Raw genomic sequence first — 24,760 nt, 5'->3', positions numbered from 1 at the left:
ATATGGTTTCTGTGTGATTATTCTAGGAATCTGGGTGGCTGGGAATGAATGAGTGACCTCCGCCAACATACCACCTCCATCACCAGCACAACCACCACCACCTCCACCACCTCCACCACCACCTCCACCACCTCCACCACCTCCATCACCAGCACAACCACCACCACCTCCACCACCTCCACCACCACCTCCACCACCTCCACCACCACCACCTCCACCACCTCCACCACTACCTCCACCACCTCCACCACTACCTCCACCACCACCTCCACCACCTCTACCACTACCTCCACCACCTCCACCACCACCACCTCCACCACCTCCACCACCTCCACCTCCACCACCACCACCTCCACCACCTCCACCACCTCCACCACCACCACCTCTACCACCACCTCCTCCACCTCCACCACCACCTCTACCACCACCTCCTCCACCTCCACCACCACCTCCACCACTACCTCCACCACCACCTCCACCACCTCTACCACCATCTCCACCACCTCCATCACCATCTCCACCACCACCTCCACCACCACCTCCACCACCACCACCTCCACCACCACCACCTCCACCACCACCTCCACCACCTCCACCACCACCACCTCCACCACCTCCACCACCACCTCCACCACCACCTCCATTACCACCTCCACCACCACCTCCACCACCAGGTACCTCCACCACCACCTCCACCACCTCCACCACCACCTCCTCCACCACCTCCACCACCACCTCCACCACCACCTCCACCACCACCTCCACCACCTCCACCACCACCTCCACCACCACCTCCACCACCACCTCCACCACCTCCACCACCACCTCCACCACCTCCACCACCACCTCCACCACCACCTCCACCACCTCCACCACCTCCTCCACCACCTCCACCACCACCTCCACCACCACCTCCACCACCACCTCCACCACCACCTCCACCACCACCACCTCCACCACCTCCACCACCACCTCCTCCACCTCCACCACCACCTCCACCAATACCTCCACCACCTCCACCACCTCTACCACCACCTCCACCACCTCCACCACCTCCACCACCTCCACCACCACCTCCACCACTACCTCCACCACCTCCACCACCACCTCCACCACCACCTCCACCACTACCTCCACCACCTCCACCACCACCTCCACCACCACCACCTCCACCTCCACCACCTCCACCACCTCCACCACCACCTCCACCACCTCCACCACCTCCACTACCTCCACCACCACCTCCACCATTACCTCCACCACCTCCACCACCACCTCCACCACCACCACCACCACCTCCACCACCTCCACTACCTCCACCACCACCTCTACCACCTCCACCACCACCACCTCCACCACCTCCACCATCACCTCCACTACCTCCACCACCACCTCTACCACCTCCACCACCACCACCTCCACCACCACCTCCACCACCTCCACCACCACCACCTCCACCACCACCTCCACCACCTCCACCACCACCTCCACCACTACCTCCACCACCTCCACCACCATCTCCTCCACCTCCACCACCACCTCCACCACCACCTCCACCACTACCTCTACCTCTATCTCCCCTACCACCACCACAACCACCACTCTTTTGTAGGACATCTAAGTTGGCTCGATGGCTTAGCTATTTTGAATGGTGCTGCAGAGGACATTTGATTTACATATATCTCTGTGATGTGTTGGCTGAACACCTAGGAGTGAGATCACTGTGTCATATGGTAGATCTGTTTCTTTAGATCTCTGCACTATTCCCATACCAGCTGGACTAGCTCCTATTCCTGCTAATGGAGTATAAAGTTTCCCTTTTTGATATACCTCACCAGCACCTGCTGTTTGCTCTCTTGATGACTGCTGTTCTTCCATCTGAATAGGAGGCCTGAGGCTCCATTTAAGCAAACTGTCCAGACAACTGTGTTTGAAGGAATCAACACAACCAGCTTAGTTATTGATTGTTTTTATGGACATACATTTTCTGAAACAGGTACCTTGACTCACAAAGCTACATATCCACAGGATTTCTAGATATAAAAGTTAATTTCCCTCCTCTGTGATGTTTTCTTTGTTAGTCACCAAGAATGCAGTCTCAGATACTATTTGTTTTTTTTTTTTTAAATTGGGTGCTGGCAAGATGAAAAAGAACAAGTGTGTTTACAATAGGGATTAGTGTCAGATTATCCTAGGACTTGAAAATTTCCAAAGAAAGCATGGATTTAAAAAAAATTTAGAAAGACCAGAGAGATTGCTTAGCAGTTTAGAGCGCTTGCTGTCCTTACAGAGGACCCAGGTTCAGTTCCTAGCACCCACTTGGAGGTTTACAACCCAACCATCTCTAACTCCACTTCCAGGGGGTCAGATATCCTCTTCTGATGTTTGCAGGTACTTTGGTGTGCACACAGTGCACATGCATACACGCAGGTACAACACTTATACACACACAGTACAGTTTATTTGATTTGCTGGAATTAGCACAGGATGAAATTTGGTTCCTTTTCACATCAGGCATTTCTATGGTGACGTTAAGTGACAAATCTGGACTTAGCTCTGACATGTTGGCTATCAAGGGTATCAGTTACTGTGGCTAGACAGTGGTTCCTGCCCAAGTGAATGGTTATGGCCCTAGTTGTTGTTTAAAGGAGCACGTCTCTAAGAGTCCTAGATTTTGTTGGTCCTTATTCTGTCCTCTGATTTGCTCTGCTCTTCCAATACTGTCTTCTTTACTCTTCCTTCATTAGGTAGGTGCTGCAACCAGAAAAGCATCAGACCCTATAATCAATCCGTCTTTTTTCTCTAGACTACAATCGACAGGTGAGCTGGCCGACTCAACCAATGTCTTCTGTTCCTTTTGCTAATGTTGTGTCCCACAATTTCTTTCTGACTTGATGTTGGGTCACTTTATAAAAACCTTACAGCATGGACAGAGGAAGCATGGTGGGAGCTTAGCTTTGGGACACTTGGTGACTTGCTGTTCAGTGCTTGCTTCATGCTTCTCATTCCTAAGCCAAAGAGAACACTGTGAGATTTAAGTGTGTGTGTGTGTGTGTGTGTGTGTGTGTGTGTGTGTGTGTGTGTAAAAAGTGCAGAGGAAAGAATGAGAAATATATCTTGCCTGGCATAATACTTGGAGCAGCACAAACACTCAAGACAATAATTAATTGTGTTTTATATGAAATGTGAGCACAGTGTCATTTCCACAGCAAGCTCCATTATTATTTGCATGTGAAACCTACATATATGATACTACAACTACAGTCCCTTTTAATTAAGCATGTTGGTATTACAATTGATCACGTAGCTGGTTGTCCATTGAAGGCTCCCCCTGTTATAGCCATGCCCCTGAAGAGACATGTGATTCAGCAGCCCAGATCTCACAGAGTTCCCAATTTTACCCAGATAATTGGACGGAGAAAAGAAACTATTGTGAAGCATTACAAAACAAAACATGATAGAAAGGTAAATTTTTGTGAATAAGAAAATCTTTTTGTGACAATAAATTCAAGTGTGACCCATTTGCCTCTGTGGGACCCTTTACATAATAGCTTAATTTGGATAAGAAAATCAGTTGTATGCTATAAGAAGTATTAAAATACAGATAACCTATATTCAAGGAAGATTAATAAAACAGATAATAATTATTATTTTAGGATTTATTTTATTTTTTGATTATGTGTATATGTGGACCATGGGTATGCACACATGAGTGCAGGTACCTTCAGACACCAGGAGAGGGCGCTAGATCCCTTGGGGCTAGAGATAGAGTGAGAAGTGGTTGTGAGCTATCCGATGTGGGTACTAGGTCTTCTGTTAAATTTGGTCTTCTGTTAAAGCAGTCTGTGCTTTTTACTGCTGAGCCATCTCTTTAGGCCTGAACAGATTATTTTAAAATTTTATTTAAAATCAGTAAAGTTCCTGCCCTAGATAGGTCATGGGCCAAGGGAAAATCATACTATTATTATTCTGCTAAAGGAGCATAGCAATAAAATGACTCACTCTTGGTGATATATTGAAATGCCCATTGTCTTAGCTAGGGATTCTATTGCTGCAAAAAACACCATAACCAAGAAGCAAGTTGGGGAGGAAAGGGTTTATTTGGCTTACACTTGAGCATGCTGTTCATCACTGAAGGAAGTCAGGATAGGAACTCAAACAGGGCAGGATCCCAGAGGCAGGAGCTGATGCAGAGCCCATGGAGAGGAGCTGCTTACTATCTTGCTTCCCATGGCTTGCTTAATCCATCTTCTTATAGAGGCCAGGACCAGCAGTCCAGGTTGGCACCACCCACCATGGCTTAGGCCCTCCCCCATTGACCAATAAATGAGAAAACTCCTTACAGCTGGATCTCAAGGAGGCATTTCCTCAGCTGAGACTCCTTCCTCCGATGACCCTAGCTTGTGTCAAGTTGACACACGAAACCAGCCAGTACACCCATAGATCAGAGCATTGCTCAATGCTCAGAGAAGTGTCTTCTCACTGTAGACAGGGACTAACACAGAGAGCCACAACTGGACAATGTGAGGAAGAAACGTTGGGACACGGGTCCTGAGTGGAATGCCCTCATGACATCTCTCAAGGCTCAGGGATCTATTTGGAAAGGAGGTTAGAATGATGTAAGAACCAGAGGTGACGGATGACTCCAAGGAAATGGTGTCTTCCAGATGCAACAGGACTGGTACATATATGAACTCACAGAGACTGGGCAGCATGAACAGGACATATGAAGGTCCGAGCCAGATGGAGTCCCAGTACTGAGAGGGGCAGGAGGACCCGGGGTCCAGCTCCTATCAGAGAAGCTATCTGCAACTGACACCTGTTGGCCAAGGGAAAATCAGTTTTTCCAATGGAGTGCCATTGCATTATCAACCACACTCTGGGGCAGGCCCCATGCCTAAGAGTAGTTAACCAACACAAAACAAATTTCATGGTGGATGCATGTGTGTGTTGGAGGGTAGTGCTTTTTGCTCTTCTGATGTTTTTCATCTTTTGTTGAGGGTGGGGTTTGTGTAGGTAAGGAAGTGGAGAGGTTCAGGAAGGAGTTGGGAACAGAGAAACATGGTCAAAAATATTGTATGATTTTTTTTTTTAAATTAAAACTTCTTTTAAAGAAATTCAGTCAAAGGGAGATGATTCCAGATTTAAATATGTCAGGAGCATCCCTTGCCACTAAGCCACAGCTGTGTGCCTTCTTTCTGTCTGTGCATCCTGTTTTGTCTACCTTAGGTTGGCACAGAGCTGTCGTAAACTCTAGGCATCTGGCCTTCTTGCCCCTCATTCCATAGGGGGATATAGTGCATCCTAATCCCTGCAGCTGTGAATGGAAAACTTTTCAAGCCACTATCCTAGACTGTGGAGATGGTAGAGATGTACTGTATATATAATTGCCGGTGTCCTGAATAAGAGGGAGACAAAGAGGAACTTGGGTAAAGAGGGGAAGGTAGTATGGCCGCAGACACAGAAATATGAAGTAATGTAGGTAGAAGCACAGCAATGTCCGTGGCTACAGAAACCACAAGAGACAAGGAATGACTCACCCCCAGGCGCCCTGGAGGCAGTCTGACCCTGTGGGTGCCTTGCTTTTGACCCCATGATACTGACTTTGGACCTCAGTCTTTTCAAATTGTGAGAGAAGGAATTTCTGTTGTTTTACGCCAATGCTTGTGATCATTGTTAGAGCAGTCACTGGAACTAATACAAGATAAGAAAGTGAAATTTCCTTTAAAAGAGAGAAAATCTCAGAAGCCCTTGCAGCTCCCTTGCCTTCCTGCTGACTGAGAACCTTTTTAGTAGCACCCGGTAGGAAGGCAGGGGAGCTGCAAGGGCTTCTGAGATTTTAATCCCAGCACTCAGGAGGCAGAGGCAGATGGATCTCTGAGGTGGAGGCCAGTCTGGTCTACAGAATGAGTTCTAGGAAAGCCAGGTTACACAGAGAATCACTGTCTCAAACAAACAACAACAAAAACATTCTTATTTTCAGTATGCTTAGAAATGTGTGCCTGACATTTCTTTTTAAGCTTCTATACGGGTCCACTAGCAAGGACAGAAGTGTGCTGTCATAAATAGAAACAATTTTGAGAGAAAGCATCTAACAGTGTCTGTCATAGTTGGGATAGAGAACCAGTTAGTGCTGAGGAAAAACTCAGCAGCTAAATGCCAAGGTCAAAGCACTGGGATCTGGGGGTTCAGGAGTTCACTGCATCCCTCAGGTGAACACTTTCTCGAGCACCAGGCTTGCTTTCCTAGCACAGGAGTCAGTGGAACCCACGCTCTGCTGTGACAAGGCAGACACAAACGCTGCCCAGCAGACAGACACCTCTTCTGCGATTGAGGTCTCATTTCGCCTTGACTTGGATAACCTTGGGAAGTCAGCAGACAAGCGAGTGCGGCTGGGGTAGGGGAGTGTGCAGAGGCGGGCAAGCATTTCTGGCATCGTGCAGCTGAAGACTCTATCTTCCAGTTCTTTGCTCTGCCTCGTAGAAAGTTGTCCATCACAAGACAGATGTGTTCTCAGCACCTCCTGAGTAATTTCAGACTGTTGAAGCCAGGCTTGCACCTATAGTCCCAGCTACTCAGTGGGATGACTTGGGAAGAGTGCTAGACCTTAAGAGTTCAAGGTCAAACTAGGCAACCCATCAAGACCCTGCATAAAAGCAATGCAAGGCTGGGATATGGCTCAGTGGGTGAAGTACCTGCTTCAAAAGCGAGTTCCAATCCACAGAACTCGTATAAAAACTGTCTGTAATCCCAGGGCTCCTTTAGTAGGACAGGAGGCCATACAAAATTTCTGGAAAGCTTGCAGGCCAGAAGTCCAGGCCTGTGTGATGGCAAATAAAAGACCTTGTCTCAAGGCAAAAGACAAGGACTGACATCATCCACGCACATGCTGTGGAATGCACAGACTTGAATTCACACACAAATTGCACAGCACACATATGACCTCCCTCCCCATCCATGTAGAAGGAGCAGCAGGCCATTTCCCGCCGCCCAGCTCCTGGCTGCCAGCTAGCTTTACACAAAATAATTACATGGAAACTGTATTCTTTTAAACACTGCCTGGCCCATTAGTTTCAGCCTCTTATTGGCTAATTCTCATATCTTGCTTTTAACCCATATTTAGTAATCTGTGTAGCACCACGAGGTGGTGGCTTACCAGGAAAGATTCTAGCCTGCATCTCTCTCGGGTCGAAGAATCATGGCGTCTGATTCACTTCCCTTTTTCCCAGCATTCTGTTCTGTCTTCCCTGCCTACCTATGTTCTGACCTATCAGGCCAAGCAGTTTTCTTTATTAATTAACCAATGAAAGTAACACATAGAAAGAAGACCCACCTACATCACATCCACACACAAATTTTCAAAAATCAAGCTTGCCGCTTCACGGGTAGTCACTTAGGTGACTTTTCTGGTGGCTCATCACCCACTGATTTGCCAGCAGCTGGGAATATATCACCTCTTGCATTTAAGATTGAGTGCTTGTGTTACTACTGTTTGCCTCATTCTGACTGAGTTGGCCTCTGAGTGCCTTATGGCAATTTAGCCTCGGCTGCAAAGACAGGGTGAGGCCTTTGCCAAGAGACTGCCATGCTGAGGGCATTTCCTGGAATTAAACATCCTTCAGATATGACTTCACCACCTCCCCCCAGAGAATGCATCTCTTCTTTGTTATATTTTTCTTCATTAATTTAAAAAAATATAGAAGGTTTTGGTTTGGCTCACAGAAGGCACAAAGTCCTGGCATCTGGAAAATCCCTTTCTTGTTGCTCTCCAGTAAGCCTAAATTTAAAAGGAAGCTACACAGCAAACCACCAGGCAATGTGGCTCTTTGCCCGAAAATAATTGGCTTCTGTGATCCACAGCTAGAGACAACGAAGTCTTCCTTATGGTACCACTCTTTTCCTAGTAGGCAAGCGAGTGGCTCGGCCCCTGGAGCTCTCTGACTTGGTCGTGCAGTAGATTCTCTAGCACAGCTGAGGCTTTCCGGAGAGCAAGTGCTATGGAGATCCAGGTTTGTAATGGGAACTGACACTGTATCCTGGGGGTTAGACGTCTTTGGTGCTTTCACTGAAGATGGATAAGATTTTCAATGTGCTTTCTGCTCATTTCTGTAATAGTTCCGTGGTTCTGGGTCTGAGTTAAATGCCTAGATATCTGCAGAAACATCTTTATTTGGTACTACTTATTCACTGTGTAACCAGAGTCCCAAAGCAGAGGCCCTAGGGCATTAACGTCCCTTATCACACTGGGGATTGTGGATAGGATTGGGAAGGAGCCCTCAAGGAGAGTACCAGAGAGCGAACGTTTGTTCCAGTTTGCTTTCTGTTGCTGAGATAAAACACTCTGACCAAAAGTTGCTTGGGCAAGAAAGGGTTTGTTTGGTTTTCACTTTCAGATCACAAGTCCCTCACTGAGAGAATACAGTGTGTAAACTCCAGGCAGGAAGCGTGGAAGAGCATTGCTTCCTGGGTTATATAACCCAGGACTGCCTGCCTGGCCATGGGACTGCCCATAATGGGCTGAGCCCTCTTTCCACCGGAATCACCAATCCAGACGGCCTTTTGTAGACATGACCACAGGCCAATCTGATCAAGGAAATTCTTCACTTCCCATGTGAATCTAGGTTGTGTCAAGTTGACAGAAAAACTTAGCTAGGACAGTTATTGAGAAGTGGATGAATACAAGAGATGGGAGAGAACCCGATAAACAGGGTGGCATGGGCGCTGGGTGGGGTTGCACGTTAGCCAACTACCTTCTCCATGCCTCTCCCTTTGCTTAGGCTCCCCGAGCCTCCCAGAAACCCAGTGGAGCACAGACTGTCTACTGCTTAGGGTGAGGCTCATCTGAGGTGAGCGCTGTCCTTTCCACCCTTTCTTTTTCTCTTCCCTACAGTGATGTCTCTGTCCCGTGATTGGTCTCTTTCGAGCTGGTGAACGAAGCTGGGCTACTGTGTGACTGAGCCCCATGGTGGTCTACAGTCACAATGCCTAGCATAAGACCTATGCAGAGGGTTTGGAAACTTCTAGTATCCATATGAAAGTTAAAAGAAGCCTGTAAAATGAACTTTTAAAATATGTGTAGCTCAGTGTATAGAGTGCATGTGATTTCAGCATACCACGGTGCTATCTCTCAGCTGCTCCTTTGTCATCAGTGGTCTTCCTGCAGCGCTGGGACCTGAACTCTGGCCACTCAAAGACTAGCATATCAGCCAGCTATTATGACGTTTTAGGCAAGCCAGGAAGCCAAACATTCTGAGGCAAATGAGTCCTCACTGGTCCTTCACCTTCTCTGCTTAGGTAGCTATGTACTTTGCATATTTGCGTATCTACAGAGATGGTTCTTAACAGCCTGAAATATCACTCTTGCGAATTCTTAGGAAGAGCTAGAATGTGGGGCAAGTCGTATAATAGGTTTTTTCTTGTGTGCTGTTTAAGGTCAGTCCCATAAAGATTTCGGACACCCAGGCCGGTGTCTTGTTTTCCTCCTCTGTCTCTTTGAGGGCCTTCCTCCTTCTAGTGTTTGCATTTCTTCTCTGTTGATAGACAGCTGAGTCTTCAAAACCTTGAGTCCTCGCTATTAGGAACACAGTCTTTAAATGAAATTAATAAGAAGAGCAAATGAAACGTGCTACAAATCATATAATTATAAATCAGATAATTTCCCTACATTAAACTCCCTATAAGAAATTACCTTGGGTCTGCTGAGGTGGCTCAGTGGCTTAGGTGCTTATTGTTACTGTCAAGCCTGAAGACCCGAGTTTAATCTCTGCGACCCACATGGTGGAAGGAGAGAATCAACCCCCGAAAGTTGTTCTCCTCCCTCCACATGTTTACTGTGGCATGTTCCCACCCTGCCATCCTACCCTCCACAATGAATGTAGTAAAAAAAAAATTAAAAAAAGACAAAATTTCAAATCTTGGGGATTGATAGCAGTGTGATCTTGACCAACATTTCAGATTGAAGACTAGATATTTGACAGTAAGTTAGCCAAACAAGCAAGCAACTAGCACAACGCCAAAACACTGGCACTTTTACTGTCTTTTTTTCTTCCATCACAAAATCCTGGAATGAGGAAATGGTTTCATGTGTGTTAGCTAGGTATTTTACCCCTGAACTGGATCACCTGCCCACAGCTACATGTAACAGAATACCTAGTGAATGAACAGGTCTAAACATGTAGGGTTCAATCTTTTGACATTTGGATATGGCTTGTCACCAGCAAAGTTCATGCTAGAGAATGGTGTAATTAAATTGCAAAGAATGGCAAAGAACCCCACCCTCATAATACTTTAAATACATTTATGATTCTGTGTCAAGCTGTGTCTGTAGCCACAGGTTGGGCCCCCTTTTCCTCAGAGGATCAGAAGGTTGGTGGCAGCTGCTATTCGATCTGCTGGTTGACAACACTGTCCCTGACACCAGCTCTTCACTCTATCATCCTTTAGTGAGGTATTCTTTAAGCATTTTCCTCATGGCCATAGAGGGCTTCTGATGCTGTAGACACTGAATCCTAGCTGAAGAAAAGAAGATATTCTTAGAAAAAAAAAATACTCATGAGCCCTACTCCCTTATCGGTAGCTGCAAGAGAGTCTGGGGAAATGTGCCGTTTGTTTCTCAGTCCCGAAGGTGGCAGCTCTGAGAGAATGTGAAGCTGGTGAGCCCGTGATGACAGCTGGGTGTGATTCCGAGCCACAGCATGTGTGTGGCAGCTGTCATACCTGGAGGATCTGAACGTACAAAGCTTATCATCCCAGCTGCTCTGTGGTACATGTCCTTCAGCAGCCTTCCCCTTAGAAGAGCTTTAAAGAAATCAGTTAGCTTACCCAAATCACACAGAAACTCCTTCGGGGTTTTGTCCACCTCCACCATCACGACCACTAAATAGCCACCTCCATTTCCATACAGCTCATCTTCCACATGCCTTCGGGGAATCTGGAAATGCTTGATTGATATTTTTCTCCATGGATGCAGAATGAGGGAGAGGAAAGATTTCTGGCTCGAGAAATTAGGACAGCATGATGTATTTTCTGAGAGAAGGAAGAACATTATTTTTATGGAGGGGGGGTCAGGCATTACATAAGTTCCATCTTGGGTGGGTTTAGTAGGTGGTACCTGTCAGTTACCCTAGTGGCTGAGAAAAGGTAGTAGGTGTCTGGAATGCAGGAGAAATTTCATAGAATTAACTATTCCCTAAGAGATTGATGGTCACAACTAAATCACTATCACCTGACAAGGCTTCTTGCAAATGAATAAGCTAAGTGACTTTTCCGGGAAGGCAGAGAAAATGGAGCGATGACTGAAGAATGCAAATGACTTCTTTTCTGCTGGCCAACACTGAGCAGTGTCTGAGATGAGATCCGATGATGCTTGCATTCTCCTTCTCAGCCCAGCCCATGGGTCATCACTACCCACAGTCAGGGAGATTCTCTTTCTCACCCATTTGGAACCTCCCTCCCAAACATGCCCAGAGGTATATATCCATGGCTGTTCTTTATTTTGTGAAGCTCATAATAAAAATTAGGTGTATTTTCTCATTTTAGAGCAGCATGCATGCTCTCTTCATGAATCAACTTGGGTTTCTATAATGGAGTTTTGTAGCCTGGGGGACTTAAATCAGGAAAGTTGCTTCCTTGCTAACCTGGGAGCTGAAAGTCTAAGACCGAGCTGCCCTCAGGATTCTGTTGGGGCCTCCCTCCCTAGCAGGAGATATGCGCCTTCCAGGACTCCTTCCCTTGCCATTACAGGGGTCGGGTATTCCTCCAGGGGAGGCCAGAGGACAGTCACTGAGAGTCAGTTCTTTTCTTCTACTGCGAGGGAATTGAACTCAGATTGCCAGGATTGGCAGCAATCACCTTTACCAACTGAGCCGTATCATAAGCCCCCCATTGCCCTTCTTAATAAGGATACTAGTCCCGTAGGGCTAATTAGTAATTGGGCACCAACTCCAAACACGCTTATGCCAGGATTTATGGCTTCACAACAGGATTTTCAGGGACAGTCTCTAGCACTTCAGAGTCATTAAGTCTCTATAAAAGGTAAGGTCAGATAGGGTGAGAACACGGGCTAGTTTCTGCAGTAAGACTCTTTTCAGGGATAACAATGATGGGCACAAAATAAGTCTTAAATAAGTGCTCATTGCTCAAAAGAATGACAGTCACTCTCTTATACTTTGAGCTTGGGGAATCTGTGAGAACAGGCCATGTAAACACATTCTTTTTTCTTTTTCTTTTCTTTTTTGAATTTTCGAAACAGGATTTCTCCGTAGCTTTTGGTTCCTGTCCTGGAACTAGCTCTTGTAGACCAGGCTGGCCTCGAACACCTTATTTTTTCAATAAAAAGTAAATGTTTTTCAAAAAGTCCCTTTTTATTTTCATCAGAATTATAAACACCATTGAGGTTCCACATCATCTGATGTATTCATATCTTTTATCCATCAAAGGTTTATTAAGAGTCGGGGGATAAACTCAGTCAGTAAAATTATTGTACTGTGAGCCATGACCCATGGAATCCTATTGCTGGGGAGGCAGAGAAAGGCGAGACCCATGGAACTTTCTGACAAGCCAGCCTTGCCCAGGACAGTGAAGAAGCCCTTCACAGACAAAGACGAGAGTGATCTTGAAACTGAATGCTCCTTTCGAGAGGACTCTGAGTTCTCAATCATCCAAGGCATCGACATTTTGGAAGGAAGAAAAAAGCTTAGAGTTGCTGACTGCATGTGACTAATTAAATTCCCGTTTGGTCTCACTCTTAAACTAATTGACTAAGAAGAAAGTTCAAAGCCCACAATGACATGAATGAGAAAGAAGGTAACAAGAATATATGTGTAGCAAAAGAGACAAAGAAGATGTAGCCACTTCACAGATTAGGAAAAGCGAGGTCTAAGCACACTTGTTTATTCAGTATATGTAATAAGTGGCATTTGGAGTCCTAGATCAAGCTTCCTGTCCCCTTCGCACCTGCTAAGATGACCCAAGAACAGTGGTGAGCAGGCGGGGAAGAGACGACTGCAGACACATAGCATCCTGGAGGGACTCCCTGTCTGTGAGTTCCCGAAGCAATGCTCACCAGACCTGGAGCCTCCAGACAAAAGTCAGGGTGACTGAACACTGGATTACAGCCCGTAGACATGCCTATGTGAGCATGAAAGACCATCTATCATATAGAATGCTCAGTGTCATGTCTTAGCTTAGAAAATCTCACAAGTACTCATGTTCCCTCTGAGGTTTAACAGTGTAGATGTTGTGGCTGTTGATCCTTGGAAGAGAGCACTCGGCCTGCAGGATAGAGTGAGCTGGCTGTGGCTGGTCCTCCGAATTTATAGCAGCTCTGCAATGGGATGCTGGAGAGATCCAATTTCAACTTGCAGACACCTATGGCATCGTCTAGCATATAGGCTGGGGATTTAACTCATGTTAGACTACTTGCCAGCACCGCAAGGATGTTCTCTACCATCGTTTGTCCATTTTAGGGATGTGAGGACAACGCTGAATAGAGAAGACTGTACAATTATAGGAGCTCAAAGTGATGCAGGGTAAATTGGGCGTGGTGGTGCAGGCCTTTACTTGGAAGGTAAAGGCAGGTGGATCTCTGTGAGTCTGAGGCTAGCCTGATCTACATAGTGAGTTCTAAGTCAGACAGGGCTACATAGACATAGATTCTTTCACACACACACACACACACACACACACACACACACACACACACGGTGTTGGATAGTAGGTATTGAAGATAAACTAGGCTTCCCCAAGATACAGCTTCTGAGAGTGAGCCCTGTATGTAGGAGGAAGACTGGGGAGTCATTATGTCTGCACCCATGAGAGACTGAAAGAAATGAGTGTAGGCAGAGAGAGGGCTTGAACTGAGATGCCAAGGCCCCAGTCAGTCCTTGGGTAGCTCTGGAACTAGGGTGGCCCAGGGCAAGGTCTTCTTACCCCCTGCTGACCCAATGTTGCAGATAGCCCATCCCTGAGGAGGGAGTGTAACCTGAGATGGGGAATTCCTTCCAGCCTAGTTAGGCCTCTGGCCACTCAGTGGGAAGCCCTGAGCTGCACCTGGGAGCAGGAATGCCTCTACTGGGAAGCAGGAAGTAGGATTCATACACAGCACCCACTCCAGTCCATCGGATGACTCTCAGGGTCTGGAATTTGGGAACTTTAGAGAGGCAACTATTCATCACACTTTAAGAATAAAAACCATTTTATAGCCAAATGCAGACCGCTTGGAAACTCCCACTATCTCACTAACGATCACACCTAGTCATGGTGCCCCATGGTTCTGCCTAAGCCTAAATTTTAAGAGTTAATCCTTTAGTAAGAGTGGAAAGTCATGCAAAGAGCCAAGGAGCTGGATATGAAACTTCATAGTCAAACATTTCAGCTGGTTTACCCGATTCCAAGTTCTCCATTTTCTGCCACCTAACAGCAATGTCCAGGAACTCCACCACCCACGCACTCTCTTTGAAAAGAACAGGTTAATGGGTCTGAGAACATTTTGCTTAAAAGTTTCTTTCACTCTGATTGCATACATTGAAGAGGAGAGTCTGCCAAGTGTTCAGTGATGCCTCGCACAGTGGCTTTTGGCAAGGACACTCTGTACTCCCAGCTAAATGAGTGTTTTCCTGTGTAACTGACTTATCTCCTTTATAACCTGTTCTCTTCCCTCCCCAAGCCTGTTTTGCACCAAGGCCTTCTACGTGACTTGAGGAGGGGAAAGAAACATCTCTACTTTTCTAAAACCATGACAGGAAATTGCCTCTCGACAGCGGATGCTGAGAATTCATTCAGTCTTCAATCCTTGAGCAGGCAATGGGTCCAGCCCCCATATCACAGAGTGTCTATATGTTTAGAACTCTGGTTTTGGCATGAAACATCTCCTATCTGTGATAGGATTCATCTGATGAATGGAATCATATAATCTCCCTGTTGGAAACTCTTCTAATTGTGATGAAGATGGATTCCAAGATGCTCTAATTTAGTCCACAGATCCTGGATCCTGCTCCCCCCCCCCCCCGCCCCATCTCATGTGGGGACATGCTTAACTTCTATCCTGTGTGACAGCCATGCTGAAACCATTCTTGAAGTTATGATAAGCCTTCCTGAATTCATGACCTTTATTCTGCCTCCCACAATGTTCCTCTCTGGGCACTTCCATGGCTTTTTCTTGTTTACTTATGAGTTGTGATAATTAGTGTTGCCAACTTGAGAGAATCTAGACTCACCTAGGAGAGCAGCCTCCAGGCACACATATGAGGGTCTTTTAGCCTCTGCTATACCCAAGCTTAGGTTAACTGAGAAGGGTTTCAAACTAAACATGGACAACACCATTCCCAAAGCTTGGGTCCTGGACTGAATAGAAAAGAGAAAGCTAGCTGAACACAGGTGTCTTCTGCCCTCTGCTTCTTGCTGTTGGTGCAACATGATTGGTCGCCCCAGATCCCGCTGCTGTGATCCCCCTGCAGTGATAAACTGCAGTCATGGGCTGTGAACCCACAGAAACCCTTCCTTGCTAAGAGTCTTTTGTTGGGGTATTTTTTAACAGGAAGGAAATGAAGGCACATGCCTTCTCAGTCTTGCCGCCATGGACCTCCGCTCTGAGTTTCTGTTCTCACAGTGAGTTGTTTGTGTTTATCACTGTACTGCATGGTCAGAATTTGGGGCATGTGTTGTGTCATTCCCAAACAAGATTCAATTCTTTGAAATGAAGGGGACAGAAAGTCCTCATTCACCACTGAAAATTGAGCATTAGAGAGTATAAGTGTTGCTTGGGTGAATGGTGTCTCTGTGCTTACATTCTGGACTTCCTATTTAAAAAATACTTTTGGTTTTAAATGACTATTTGTACATGAGATGACCTGGGACACTTTCAGTGTGAAGACCTCCTCAGCCCCCTTCTACAGCTAGTGGCTCCTTCCTTCTCATTCTCATGATGGTTTTATTTGATGGAAGCTAGCTTTCTTGGTATATCACTTTTTTCTTTTTTTCATTTTTTTTTTTTTTTTTTTTTTTTAGAGATATGGTTTTTCTGTAGCTTTAGTGCCTGTTCTGGAACTAGCTCTTGTTGACCAGGCAGGACTTGAACTCATAGAGATTCACCTACCTCTGCCTCCTGAGTACTGGGATTAAAGGCGTGTGCTACCACCACCCGGCTGGTATTTTTATCACTTGTTAAAGAACTTCTATGTATGGACTTTCAAATAATGACATACAATGTATACAGCCCCTGGACAGCTCCCACATGTCCCTACTCCATCAACACCCTCCCAAAGACAACCCTGATCATAATTCATATATATATATATATATATATATATATACATATTTCTTTGGATGTGTATGATGTGTGGATGTAGTTTTCTGTGAGAGTGTGCTCTTGTCCATGAACCACACTTCTGGATGTTAGAGGACTTTGTTGTCAGCTGACTTTCATCTTATTTTTGAGGCGGGATCTCTCTTGTTATCATTGCACTGTGTACTACAGTCTAACTATTCTGGAAGCTTCTAGGCAATTCTCCCACACCCACCATTACAGTGCCCAGGTTGTGCTTGGGTTCTAGGATCCAAATCTAGGTTTTCACTGTGTGTTTTTGCCTGCTGAGCTGTTTTCCTGGCCCTTTACCATGATTCTCAACTCTCTAACTGGACCAATATGTCTATTCTGTCATGATACACACACAGGCCCAACAGTAACTTTGAAATGCAATTATGCGGTTACATGCATTGTTTTTTATGTACGCATTCTGCAGTTGAAGGACATTTGAGCTGCATCCTGTTACTGGTGCCTGGTTCCTCCGCTCTGGGCACCATTGTAAACATTTTTTAAATTGATGTGAGCACTTTCCACTATGTGTTTCAGAGCGGAAGAGCTCCAGAGAGCCCTGTGTGTGGGCTAGTAGCTGCTGCACAATGTTCCCAGATGAGAGCTGCCTACGCTCAGGCCTGCTCCGTAGCCTGACCAGCGCGCCCTACTCTTACCTGGTGTGTTTACCTGTCAGGTTTGTCCTTGACTGACAAACAGTGAGCACCTGTTGCTGTTTAGGGTCATTCCGATAGTTACGGCATGCACGCAGGTGAGACACATTGCCCCACGTGGGTGAGTCATCAATGAGAAAGCTTTGTCCGCTTTTTCCTCCTAGCTTTCAGAGCAGTGGTTCTCAGCCTGTGGATCAGGACCCTCCCCCAACAAAAGACCACTGGAAAACATGGATATCTATGTTATGATTCATAACAGTGGAAGATCACAATTATGGAGTAGCAATAAAAATAATTTTAAGGTTGGGGGTCACCACAACATCAGGAACTGTACTAAAGGGTCGCGGCAGTGGGAAGGTTGAGAGCCACAGCTCTAGAGCTCGGCCGTGAGCTAACTAACTCCATGTGTATTAACTACGCTCTCCCAATATGGAATTTTCATTTTGATTTTCCTCGTATTTGTGTTACTTGGTGGATGGAAGCTCGACTTAAATGGCAGCTAGTAAGTCAATCTTTTAGATTTAGTATTCTTCTAGTAATCTTTTAGATTTAGTATTCTTTTATCATGTTTAAGGTTTCTCTTTTAGGTGGGGGCTTTCTTTCAGGTGTTTTTAAAGAGCATAGCGGGAAGATATTAATTGCTCTTAGCACATTCGAAAAATGGCTCTGGGAGTCAATATGGCTGAACTCGACAGTAAAACAATCTTTTCAGCCCCCTTATCAGAACCGAACCCATCTCGCCAAGTCTGGATCAAATAACTCCCCCTCCAAGAGATGGCGATTACCCAGCTTCCTTCCCAGTTTATTCCGGAAGATTGCCACTGGGGTTAGTGACACATCGGTAACCTCTTAGGAAACCTCTAAGGTAGGTGGCGCTTCTCCTAGGCCCCGACTCCCACCCCCACCTCAGGTACATGCAACTCAGGCAGGCAACTCAGAAATGACACCACACAGCCATTCATTCACCAGATATATTTGAACTCTAAGCTCTTTGAGCTGTACACGTGCACAAATGATTCAGTTGGTGGGAACCTTCCTCTTCCCCTCCATTGAAAACGTTTCGAACTTAAAAGAGTGCCGAAGAGGTTTGCATAATGTGCGTCATGGAAGTGTTGAGGCGATTGCGACTTTCACAGTGCCGGGAGGTCCTACGGCTTTCCCGTTTCTCCCGGGGAAAGCTAACCCCTCCCCGTTCCCACGCTCAACCTAGCAAGAGAATCCCTTGGTGTGCAGCAGGCTAACATCTACACTTGGCAAATACAGTTTGCTAAGACCTCGTTCATCGAGAACGCCTGCACAACATAGTCACGTCAACTTTTGCTAAACTGGAAACTTCCGCTACCACTATTTGGAAACACAAATTATTTCCAAGGCTTTCACGCATTTAGAATCCCCCCCGCCCCCAGAACCTACATCCTGAATATTAATGTGGATTGGAAAGTCAACCCTAGGCGGTTAGTTGACTTGTAATCAATCCATCTGCACAGCTGAGTCCAATGTTTCCGCCACTAGAGGGCACCATCTCTCCGCTACTTGTAGTCTTTCCGTTGGTCAATGAAAAACCAAAACCCCTCCACAACAAAGAAAGTCAAAGCGCTTATTGTACTCTCCTCGGACCTGATTTTGAAGAGGAGACTTATTTTCCGCATGGAAACTCGGGATTCCACAAGCAACGCTGTCCTCAGTCTCAACCGTAATGCACTGTGTCCAGTACTATATTGCTATATTCACAGTAGAGCGGACTTTAATTTTCTGAGTGAGCAGTCTAGGTTTGAAGTCACTGTCGAAACTAGCATACACCTTAGTCAAAAAACCACAATCATCCCTCCATCGGGTGGCTGTGTTAGTGTTCTTGTGTGTTTTTCTGAGGCTTAGGTCATTAAAGTACTAGCCCGTTCTGTGGTTCATTGTATTTGCATCCAGAATTACTTGTTAATGAACAGGAATTGATGAGGCTTGACACATGGAGCAGACAGTATGGTTCTGTAGGTGTATCCTCTGCAATGCACTTTGGGCTAGAGAAATACAAAAGTCACACATAACAAAAACAAAGAACTTTGGAGCACACGGACACTGGGACACTGACTGAGTGGGGCCGCCATCCTTTTATCCATCATCCTCTTGTGATCTGAGATGCTCAGCTGTGTCTACGCTCTCAGGTGTTAGCATCATCCAAGCTGCCTATAGCTGACACTTGGATCTTTGTTTAAAAACGGGTGATCTTGACAGCAAAGAGGTTGGCTAGCCGGTTATATATTGACACGAGACATTGCTGTATCGTTTTACAACTCGGCATTAACCGTAAGAGCGTGTTATAGGATCAGATTATCTACATTAGCATCAGAATGCATTCAGAAGCAACGCAGGTATGATGTCGTTAAGCAGCTAATGGTCGAACAATCACTAAATCAAAAACATCCAGATCTTAACTGCACAGCCCAAACATCTGTACAAATATACAAAGGGGGGGGGGGTCAATCATTCAGACACCGTGAGACTTTTATAATAAATAGGTTTGTCTGAAATCGGTCTCTGTGACCTGGACAAGCCTCCCCAGTGACACTGGGGAGTGCTATATGGTAGTGGGGTTCAGAATCTACTGAGGAATATCTTTGGGGCCAAGCTCAATTTTGCCTTCAGACAGGGCTATATAAAAACTGAAAATGATTCCCAGGCTTGTTGAGCTGGATGGTGCTGGGAACACCCCTTGTCTATACAGGACACGGCTGGGATTCCGTGTGGTGGGGTGTACCCTTAAATCATCAAAATAAATGCTGGTGACCGTGCATGTCCTGGGAATGTTGGGATGCAGAGGACTGGGTGAGACCAGATAGGGGATCCCATGCAGTCAAAATCAAGTTTACTTATGGTCCTATATAAGTGGCCAGGAAAAAAAAATACAACACCACACACACACACACACACACACACACACTCACTCACACACACCACATGACTGGAGCAGCTCACAAACAACATAATTGCTATTTGTTACTGATGTCAATGGCTTGGATCAACATGAGAGAACAGAGATATAGGCTGTACTGATTGTTTAATAAGAAAATACTACCTTTTTTCTCTAACTTTCTAAGTAATAGATTATAGTTAATGGGTGTGAGTTGATTGGGAGACATGTCACCTTTTCCTAGCCCTTTTGTCCGAGAGGCTTAATTACAAGGAAGGAATCGCAAACAGCCAAACACCCTGGGACTTAAAGGCAATTAATGTTTCGGACAAATAACAGGGGAAGCATGATGAGAGGAAATGCGTGTCATCATGGACGTGCTCAGTTGGACATGGAGGGCGGCAGGCCGGGACGCCGGGTTTGGATGATTTTTGGCTTTGGAGAAGTCTTTGGATCCTCTTCTTCCTCCATGTCGCTGTCACACACATGCACCACGACACTTGGTGTGGACTCAGTCCCCGCGTGCAGTTCGTACTTCTCTCCTGAAAAGCAAGACATCAGGTGAGGAAGAGGGAAGGATTCTTTTGGGTTAGTTGCTGGGGTTTGTTTTTTGATGTTGTTGTTATTTGTTTGCTTTGTTTTGTTGTTGTTTTTGAGACGGGGTCTCATATAGCCAGATAGCCCTAGCTGTCCTGGAACTCACTCTGTAGACCATGCTGGCCTCAGATTCACAGAGATCAGCATGACTTGGCCTCCTGAGCGCTGGGATTAAAGACATGCACTACCATACCCCGGCAAGGGAAGGATTCCTAAAAGCTGTCTTGGCCAGGTTTGCAAAGGAAGTAGGGCGAACATTTTTAGGTGTGTTGGAAAGCCTGTGATCTGGCCGTGGATGGAATGAGGGCCTATCAGTCACTATGTCCTGTCTATCATCTATCAAATACCCAGCTGCTATCTGTCCACTATCAGACATCCAACACCAAATAAGCCACTTAACCTTTCTCGGTCACAGCAAGCTTGACTGTAAATTTCAAAATGGTACTTCCATTTTGTCAGAGTGTGAGGACTAAATGCATTTGGCAATACAATACTTTGGCTCTTCGGTATCCTCCAAAGGCTTGGCTTGCAGTGCTCTTGGTAATGGTATGAGTTGGAGCCTCACAGAAAGAGTTGATGGAACCCCTGGCTTCTCCTGCCTCTTTCTTTTTGGTTCTTGACCTCCAAGAGGTGAGTCAGCCTTCTCCATCATGACTCCCTCCTTAGGAACTGTACTCCACAGGGCCAAAGGAGCATGGGCCAGAAGTTCTGAAACCACAAGTTAAAGCTTATTTCGTTGACTGATTAGTTCAGGTGCTTTGTTACAGTGATGCGGAGCTGGGTAACAGCCAGTTAGTCATATCTGTTACTGTTTGATCCCCGGTCATGCTGCTAAGAGCTGAGTAATCTTGAGTCAGACACTTTTCGGGGAAGCTAGTCTTTAAATTCTCCTCCAGACACATAATACTCACAACCACAACTGCTCCGAGGTACAGTAAGAATAGAACATTGCTTGTCCAGAGTCTGCAGTGGTTACTAGCAGACCATCATTAAGGCCCTAACTCCAAGAGTCTCAGTCTCTCTCTCTCTCTCTCTCTCTCTCTCTCTCTCTCTCTCTCTCTCTGTGTGTGTGTGTGTGTGTGTGTGTGTGAATGTGTGTGTGTGTTGGAGGTATGTGGGCACACAGATGCATATGTGTGGATGAACATGTGAAGCCATAGGACAGTTTTAAATGCTATTCCACAGGTAAATCTACCTTTTGCTATTGTTGCTGCTGTGGCTGCGTTGAAATGGGGTCTCTCGTTGGCATGGCTTAGTTGGCCAGCAAGCCCTAGCCCCTGCAGTACCTTGTTTGTAAATGACCAGCCAATTGTATGTGGGTTCTGAGAATTGACTTGGGTCCTCATGCTTATCAAGTGTTGTAGGCATGTTAGCAACTGAGCCATCTTTCCAGTCCCTGCTTTACAATCAAATCACTCCCAAATCTGTCTTTACTTCACCTCAGCAGGTGTTTCCTGAGCATCTCTCATGGTCCTCCCCATTGCTGTCAAACAATATTTGTGCCTTAACAGCATAGAATCAACAAAACCTTCAGGTACAAGAGCAAGAGGAGGTGAGTCTACGCTGTAACTTCACAACTGTTAATATCTCCACCTTCCCTTGAGACCTCACCCCTTCCTTCCCATCCTTCATGACTCAACAGAAAAAGACTTCAGACAATAGTACCTCCCAGACTTGGTTACCGGCTCCGCAAGTCTCACTAGATCAAGTCCTGATGTCTTTGAACTGGTCCAGGAGATTCTACGTCATCACTCACTAGTCTTCCCCCACAAACTCACCCCTTGTGCCTTGTCAGAGTGACTTACATGCTACCTCCCAATCATGGCCATGTTCTTTCACCTGCCCAAGTAGCAGAGTGACCGACTTAGCTGCTACCTCCTAAACATGAAGCTCACATTCCTCCGCCACCTTGCTGGCTGCAATACTCAGTATTGTCTCACCTCCCTCTGACACCTCCTGAAACATGCCCTCTTTCCAACATGGAATACCAACCCATTCAGGAATCTTGCCTGCTGTCCTAGGTCTGTATGGAAAGAGCCTCTACTTGATGACTAGAGCAAGTCCTGTCTGTCCCCATGACAGGGTGCAGGGTGTCAGTCATTTGTGCCACTGTGCACATGACAGTAAGCAGCAATCATGGAACAGAAAGCTTGTAAGGATGCTGACACTGAAGATGAGGTCCCTGATGATGCAGGAGGTACCAAAGCTCTCCCGAGTGGTGCTGAGGAGGAAGGCCATACTACTCAGTCATTGTTATTTGTTGAACTGTCTCCCTCAAAGGCATCAAAGTCCTAACCTCTAGTTCCTGTGACCACATTTTTACAGATGATAATGTTAAAATGAGGTCGCTGTGTCCACAGCCTTACAAAAAAAGGAGAAGTTTGGGGAGACATGGAAACTCACACAGAGACTACCGTGTGGAGAATGGATCTCTGATGTCCAAAGCCAAGGAATGACCCGAAGCTAGGGAAGAGCCAAGAATGGGTCCTTCTCTAGCACCTTGGTCCTGTGCAAACCTTGATCTCAGAGCCTCCAGAGATGTCTGTCAACTAATCTGCTTGCAAAAGTCATTTGCTTTGTGGTATTCCATAGCCTAGAAAGCTAATGGAGCCATGCTTTGCTTTTTATTGGGTCTGAAAAGTTTTATTCTTTTTAAAAGTTGCATGTATGTGTTTGTATGCATGTTTGCATGTTTTGGTGGGAGCAGGTGAGGAGGTCAGAGGTCAACTTTGGGCGTTAGTCCTTGCTTAGTTGGCATCCAGGAGGGTCTATTTGCTGTTAGGTATACCAGGCTAGCTGGGCCATACCTGCTTGTTATGCCCTGTTTTTAGCTTCCATCTTGACATAGGAACACTGGGACTATGGACACATATCAGGGCTTTCTGTGGGCTGGAGGGATCCAAGCTCAGGTCCTTACACTTGCATGGACAGTACTTCACTCACTGAACTGTTTCCTCAGCCTGAGGGTCAGGGAACTCTTTACCAGACACTGGCCATCAGCATCCCACTGTGTCAGCAGGAACTTTCCCAAGTCATGACAATGGATGGTCCGGAAAACAGAGGATTATGACCCTGAGAGCTGCGGAAGCTAAAGGGTTATAAGCAGGTAGAACCGTTGTTCTGCAGTGCATGAAGACTCGAAGTCAGATGTGCTGAGATTGCAGGCAGATAGGACTGCATCCAGTATTACATCCCCATCTGAGTCAGCTGATGTGGATGAGTAGCATGATACCTCTCTTTGGCGTTCCTGCTATGTAGTGAGCTGGGATGGAGAACAAGCGTTAACCAAGCAAGGGTTTAACCCCCTTTGAAATCACTGTAGGCGTGATGTTGTGGTCCTTTTCATGATGGGTAAAATGAATCGTAATGAGCGGGGTTTCTCACGATGAGAGTAAGCAATGTAAGACAAAAGAAAATCAAAGCTCTAAGGTAGAAGTTGTTTGGGTACTGCTAAGGTGGGGAGGGGGCTCTTGAAACCAGCTTTATCTGAGGGGTTCAGGAGCTGGGTCAGGGCAGCTTAGTGGCATCTCTGGGCACTGTTGGATCTTAGATAACAAATGCACACCAGCAGGGGGCAGCAACGCTGCTGGTTCTGATCTAGTGGAGGTGTGTGTGTGTGTGTGTGTGTGTGTGTGTGTGTGTATGTGCACATGCGCATGTGCACCTCATAGCCCCGTGTATTTGTTGGTATTCTTCAAGAGAGACAGAAGCAAGTGATTCCTGAGCCCTCCAATGAGACGAAAGTCTTTTTAGCAGAAAGGATTTCTTTTGGGTTGTCACACTACAAAAAGCCCATACGAGGAACCCCGAAGAACCACGGTGGTCCTGTGTGCTGCTCTGCTTCTTGAGAGTGCAGAGGTGGAGCGCGTGTGTGCATGCATGTGCATGTGTGTATGTGTTTGTGTGAGACCACAGAAGGGATCTGCAATATCCGTGTGAACGTGAAGGTTGTGGCGCCTAAGGCTGACGTGGCAGACAGCGGTGGGTGATGCAGGCCAGCATGAACACAGACCCTTTCCTCATTTTTTGGCAAGAAAGTTACCCTTGCTGGAAACAAGATGACTTTCTGTAACCCAGGATGGCCTTGAACTCGCTATGTAACCTAGGGTGGTCTTAAACTTACCATGCAACGTAGGCTGGCCTGGAACTCACTATGTAACCCAGGCTAGCCTGGAACTCACTATGTAACCCAGGCTAGCCTGGAACTCACTATGTAACCCAGGCTGGCCTGGAACTCACTATGTAACCTGGACTGGCCTGGAACTCATGACCTGGAGCTCACTGTGTAACCCA

General features: G+C 46.3%; 1 protein-coding gene across 2 annotated transcripts in view; it reads right to left on the bottom strand.

The window, feature by feature from the left end:
• Positions 1–17,922: 17,922 nt before the first annotated feature.
• The window catches only part of Rcan2 (regulator of calcineurin 2), a 235,173-nt gene continuing 228,335 nt past the window's right edge, over positions 17,923–24,760 (bottom strand). For both annotated transcript variants that reach the window (XM_041656016.1, XM_041656017.1), the window contains one exon: positions 17,923–20,412. In XM_041656016.1, coding sequence (XP_041511950.1) covers positions 20,252–20,412 — 161 coding nt within the window. In that variant the 3' untranslated portion in view covers positions 17,923–20,251. The remainder of the gene's footprint in view (positions 20,413–24,760) is intronic.

This window comes from Microtus oregoni, unplaced genomic scaffold (genome assembly GCF_018167655.1).
Source record: "Microtus oregoni isolate MIOR12 unplaced genomic scaffold, Mior012 000007F_ref0000211, whole genome shotgun sequence".
NCBI lineage: Eukaryota > Metazoa > Chordata > Mammalia > Rodentia > Cricetidae > Microtus > Microtus oregoni.
This window is presented reverse-complemented; position numbering and strand designations above follow the sequence as displayed.